Source organism: Crocodylus siamensis, chromosome 6 (genome assembly GCF_052110815.1).
Source record: "Crocodylus siamensis isolate JL-2025a chromosome 6, ASM5211081v1, whole genome shotgun sequence".
Taxonomy (NCBI): domain Eukaryota; kingdom Metazoa; phylum Chordata; order Crocodylia; family Crocodylidae; genus Crocodylus; species Crocodylus siamensis.
The window spans coordinates 44,272,848-44,278,659 of record NC_143400.1 but is presented as its reverse complement, the minus strand read 5'-3'; the positions used below and the strand labels follow the sequence as shown (position 1 = coordinate 44,278,659).

Below are 5,812 nucleotides of genomic sequence, written 5' to 3'. Positions count from 1 at the left end.
GTGCAAATAATAATAACAACAACAACAACTATGGTGTCCAGACTGCGGAATAAGCTCCCTCCAGAGGTGGTTCAATTGCTTACCTGGAAACCTTCAAGACAGGCACTTTGCTGTGGTCACCTGACCCCAGTTGTCTTTCCTGATTGGTGCTTGGACCTGATGATCTTCTGAGGTCCCTCCCAGCCTTACAATCTATGAATCGATGAAGAATAATACTACCACTAATAATAATCCACTGTTAAGAACTAAGGGCATATGAATGTTAGTCTTGGAGTTCATGTCCAATCTTGAGATGTGATATGTTTTTGGGTTCCTTGCTCCCTTCAGTTCTCAAGAAAATCCTAGGCTTAATTCTCATCTTCCGCTCTGTTTGTTCCTCTCCCCCACTTTTCTTTCCATCTCTCTCACTGATTTTCCAAGCCAAGACTTCAGTTAGAGACAGTTGCAGGTGGGATCTGCAAGTAGTCAACTAAGTATGTTTTCACGACATCTAGTTATCCTTGGCTTAGCTCTTTCACCCATTAAAGGATTTGGTCAAAAGTTTCAACTTTAACCATCCAAGTTTCTTTTTCAGAAAGTGACCCTAAACCTCCATCCGTCCTCTTAATGAAATCAAAAGTGACATCTGGGAATCAAGTCAAGGCTGCTTGTTTAGCAAAGGATTTCTACCCCAAGAAGGTTACAATGAACTTTGAGGGTCGCAGTGATATATATAAACAAGATGATCCTGTTCTCTCTCAAAATGGGAAGTACAATACAATCAGAGTGGTTCAAATCAACAGTACTGAAAAGGTGGCTTGCTCTGTTCATTATCAAGGACGGCTGTATAATGCAACGGAGGAAAAACCAGGTATGGTTTATGGTCTAAAAAGTAAAGTGTACTTTCATTTCCATGTGCCTTTCAGTTGTGATAGTTAACTGTAATGTATACCTAGAGCTGGGATACCAATTCTGGCCAGGAAATGTTCCATAGGACTTTTAAATGGAGGGAATGGCCTGATTTGCAAATGGATTTGGACACCTAATATAAAGACAGGTGCACAGAGCCTCACTCAGAGCAAGTATTTAGGTGCCTAAATTGCTTAAATACGTTGGAGACAAGAAACTGAAGCTGACAAGAAACTATGCAGCATCTTAAGATATTTAGAAACCTTTGTGAATCTGTTTCTATGATTAATTATTTCAAACAGAGTTTTTATATACTGAAAAATGGATTGTTTAGAGAATGAAAATCCCCTATTTTTTTGTAAAATAATTTGTTGTGGAAAAATGTGATGAAGTTTTTATGAAAAATTTCCAAAAAATATATTGATTAAATTGTTGAAATTTCAACAATGTCAAAGTTATTTAAAGCTAAGTATTTAGAAAATGATTATATTTTGACTCTCACATATTTTCTTCATGGTAAATTTTTAAAAATGATGAAGCCTGGGTCAGTTTCAAACTGTTTGGCATTAAACCCACTTCAAAATTGCCGGTTTTGTGGCAATATTAGCTTTCCACTCTTTAAAGCCTTTGAGTTGAAAAACATTTTATTATAGCTTACATATTCACAGGGAAGTATATCTGGATATTGCTTTTTCATTACTTTCAATGGGAACCTGGGATCTATATAGACTAGGTACCTTTTTTAAAATCTCAGTCTTGAGGTCTCTCACTCTCCTTAAGTTTTGCTCTTGACGACATTGAAATATTGGTGTAGCAGCTTAAGCAGCTCAAAATTACTTTGATCCATGCACTGAATAAGGACTGCCTGGACATTTTGTGTCTAAAACGGGTTTTTCAATGTCAGATAAGTGTTTTGTGGTCAGCTTCCATTTTCCTTGACTTTCCTTTTTAAAAAAAAAGGGAAAAAGAAAAAAACTAAAAGCTAAAAACGTTACCCCTCCCCCCCTTTTTAAAAATGTTTTTGTTGGGTTTTTTAAACTTTTTTTTACACCTTTTCTTGTCAGAAGTACTTGATATAATTGGTGGAAAAAAACACACTTCTATCCTAAAAACTTGTTTTATTTTTCCAATGATAACATAACATTCTCCATGTGAAAACAAGCCAAGTTGGAAACAACTTCAAGATAAACTTCACCTGATCTTTATAAATTCCCATTCACTCACTACTAGGAAAAGTAACAACTCTCATCTTTTGTTTTATCGTTACTTTTAATTCACATATAACAGTTAGAGTTCTATCTTCCCACAGCTGAAGAGAAACCCATGCCAACAACATTATGTGATCCTTCAAACTCCAACGCTGCAGGTTAGTTACAAAACCAAAATAAAATAAAAGACTTGAAAATTCTTGCATCCAGAGATTATCTGCCAATGCCGTTTCTTTGTTGCAAAATGTTAGAGTTTTGAAAATGAACAAAACATCAAGAGTTTTAAGACTATAGTCTTAGGACAACAGTCAATAGGAATTACACTTGTAGCTCCAATTATCACCAGTAGTAATTATGTGGAGGATAAAGGCAAGATGGACAAATTGATTTCATAATCTGGATAAAACGGAGGAATAATATTCTGTCTCTCTTTGTCTAAAAAACCTCTCAGCCTCTTTCTCCTCCTGGCATCTTGCCTGTATTTTTCTAATGTATTCTCTTTTCAGATTGCTTCATTCTCTTTCTTTCTCATGCACAGATAATCTGTATTGATGTGTTTTTCACACAATCGTAGAAAAGTAGGGATCTTTGCTTGAGGCAGGATCATCCCAAATTTACCACCCTAAACTGCTCTACAAACTTCCAAAGATGGAGATTTCGAAACCTCTCTGCCTAATCTGTACCAGTACCTAACCGTCGTCATAGTGTGAATGTTCCTCCTAATACCCAACCTACATGTCCATTACTGCTATTTCAGATTATTTCTCCTTGCCCTGTCCCATCTGGCCACCCTATAACCACCCTCTGTATAACCACCCTTCATGTATTTGAAGATCGTTTTCAAATCTCCTCTGAGTCTTTTCTTCTCCGATCTAAGTAATCCCAGCTCTTCCAATCTTTTCTCATAAGCCATGTTTCCCAGACTTCTAATAATTTTTGCTGCTCTCCAACGCACTCTTTCTGGTTTACCCACATTTTCCATGAAGCTCTGTGCCCCAAAGTGGACACAGTGCTCCAGGCAAGGCCTCACTAAGCCAAGATACCATTTCCTTTCAGTTTTGTTGACAGAAGAAAACCCAGAGAAAGTGAACATGTTGTCCATGACTGTGCTGGGTCTAAGAGTTCTGCTTGCAAAGACCATTGCCTTCAACACGCTCATGACAATCAAGCTATTTGTTTTCTGAGGTAGGTAGGAACTCATTTCTTGGTGAATGAGAACTATCATAAAATGAGATTCATTTGCTGGGATTGTTAAAATACTCCATGGGAAATTTTGGGGAAGCACTAAAATGCCTTTGGCAGACAATGCAATTGAGCGTCTAACACCCTTACATCTTGTTGTTGAGATCACTCGTTTTTACTATGTATGCTGGATCTTTTCCCCCACCCCTTGGGCAGAAATAGAAGAATTCTTCCTGTAGGTGCAAAGCATCTTTTAAATGTTATTAAAAGTAAATTCTCCAGAAGGACCCTTATTCTATAGAAGCCTGCTTTGCAGACTGCAGGGTAATTCAGAACTACCTAAGTGTGCTTAGGTACTAGGAACAGTTTAGCAGAAGCAACACGGACCTGGGATGAAGTTAATTAACCCTGCTTCTCACAGCCCATGCTAAGCTCCGCGCTAACAGGACTGGGCTGCTTTTGGTGCCAAAGCAAGCTCAGCATTCTCTGCATTTTGCTGCAGGCAGCTAGGTGGTCAGATACCACATGTCATTTCCAAAAGCCGTACGTGGGATGGTCTATACAGGGAAAATTGTAGCAGTGCCATTTCACTGGCACAGACAGAAACAGGGTATAACTCCCTGGTAGACAGCCATGCACAAAGAGGAAGAATGACTGTTTTGGGGCTGGCATAAAGCCTGAACCAAAGAGACAAGCTAGCCTGAAGAAGTCACTTGTGTACTGAAAGAGGGATGGCCACAGGGACAGCCTTACTGGTGTGTCTGCTATTGACATTTGTGGCTCTGTACACATTGGTACAATTTTCTCACGTGGACCTACCCTTAGGCTTTTATTAGCCTCATTCATGATTTTTTAGGACAACAAAACCTTGAGCAAACTGCCAGTGATTGTAAGGTCTCCAGTTTTGCCCGCTCAACTTGAGAATCAGAACTAGTTTATGTCTAAAAGGAATTACCCAGAAAGACAGACATTACTTTGTGGGGAAGAGGGAAATTATGGACTAAGAGGCCCAAATTCGTACAAGATAGCTGGGGAGTCCAACCAGACTTTCTGAGATCTACCACTCAGTTGGGATCAGAAAACTTTGGTGATAGAGTTTATTTTTAATAGGGACCAAAACACTGACCAGAATGTGAAAGCCAACCATTGTCCTTTGTACAGATCAGGAGAAATGAACTTGCTGTGTTTTGAAGACAGAAGATATTCACAGAGGTTCTAGCAGGTGCAGGAGGAGACGTGTGCCAACCACATCTTGCTCCACTAAACTAAAGAGAAGGAAGATCCCTACTGAATGGACATCAGGTGTCAGTCCATTGCTATCAGTGAACCTGTGCCACTCACCACCAGCTGGAGCTCATCCCCTTCTATTTTATGTCCATTTTACATCATGCAGTGCTTTTTCTATTCTTTTTCTATTTTTGACTTTCACCGTTATTTGTTTTGCTCTCACCTGATTTATCTTAGCATACATAGTTACTTAGAGGTCACCATTACATCTCTACAAGATAGGAACATTTAGCGGGATTATACCACCCTTCTACCCTATTAAGCCCAAGCATATACACCCCTTGTCTAGCACTGAGATTTTCACCTGGCTTTTTAAGAATATATAAGCACATATATGCACACACATCAGATGTTTTATAGTTTAGGAAATGTAGGCATGGTTGAAGCATTTGAATCATTCCACATTAGAAACTTTAGGCTTAAGTCCAGCTGGTCCAAATTGAGCAGTCTCCATTGACTTCCATAGAGCTGTGCTGTTTCACAGCAGCTGAGCAAGTGATGGTAATTTTACTTTTCTTAAGAGCTAGTAGTTTAACCTTGGAGATGTGGTTATTTGCTTAGATAAAGTTTAATTTTATGCCCAGTGTTTGTAGGTTTCTGTGCTCATGGTTGAAATAAAAGCTATTGTGACAAACCACTTACTGGTTGATTTTTATGGTCTGTTTTCCACAACCCTGAATATATCTGAGTAACAGGTAAGTGGCTTAAATTTCCAGTCACTGTGCATTTTATCCTGTGCCCAAGAACATCCAAAAACCCCCAAGAGTTTACAACATTGTTTTCCTGTGTACTGAGCTCATCTTTCTTTGGGCTTTTTTGCAGACAAGACATTGCACAGTCATGCCTAGTCTCCCTCAGAGGGGTGGGAATTTCCAAAAGCACCCAAAGGAGGTGGGAGCACAAAGTCCTTTGACATCGGTGGGAAACTGCTCTCCTTTTAAGCACATTTAAGCACTCCACCCTGGCAGCTTTATGAAGGGGAGGGAGGGAAAGCAGCACCATTGCTAGCCTGTTCGAGGGAAAAGGACTCCATTTCAAACGTGTTCCCTGGCTTTCAGTATGATTTAGGCCTTCAACTCCCATGTTGATTTAAAAATCTCTCTCTGAGCTTTCAAGCTGCAACAATGGGAAGAGTTGCAGGCAGTGAACCAAAGCAAAATAGATTGATAAGTATTTTGAACATGGCAATGAGAAAGCAAAAGAAGAGAAAACACACAGTTCAGAAGAGAAAACAAGCTATTTCTTCA

The 5,812-nt window shown here is 39.2% G+C and overlaps 1 gene segment (V, D, J or C); it reads left to right on the top strand.

Moving 5' to 3' along the window:
- Positions 1-243: 243 nt before the first annotated feature.
- LOC149862474 (T cell receptor delta constant-like) lies at positions 244-5,202 on the top strand. The segment is given in 5 exon segments: positions 244-473; positions 575-850; positions 2,198-2,254; positions 3,153-3,281; positions 4,440-5,202. Coding segments are annotated over 3 exon segments (429 nt in total).
- The last annotated feature ends 610 nt before the right edge of the window (positions 5,203-5,812 follow it).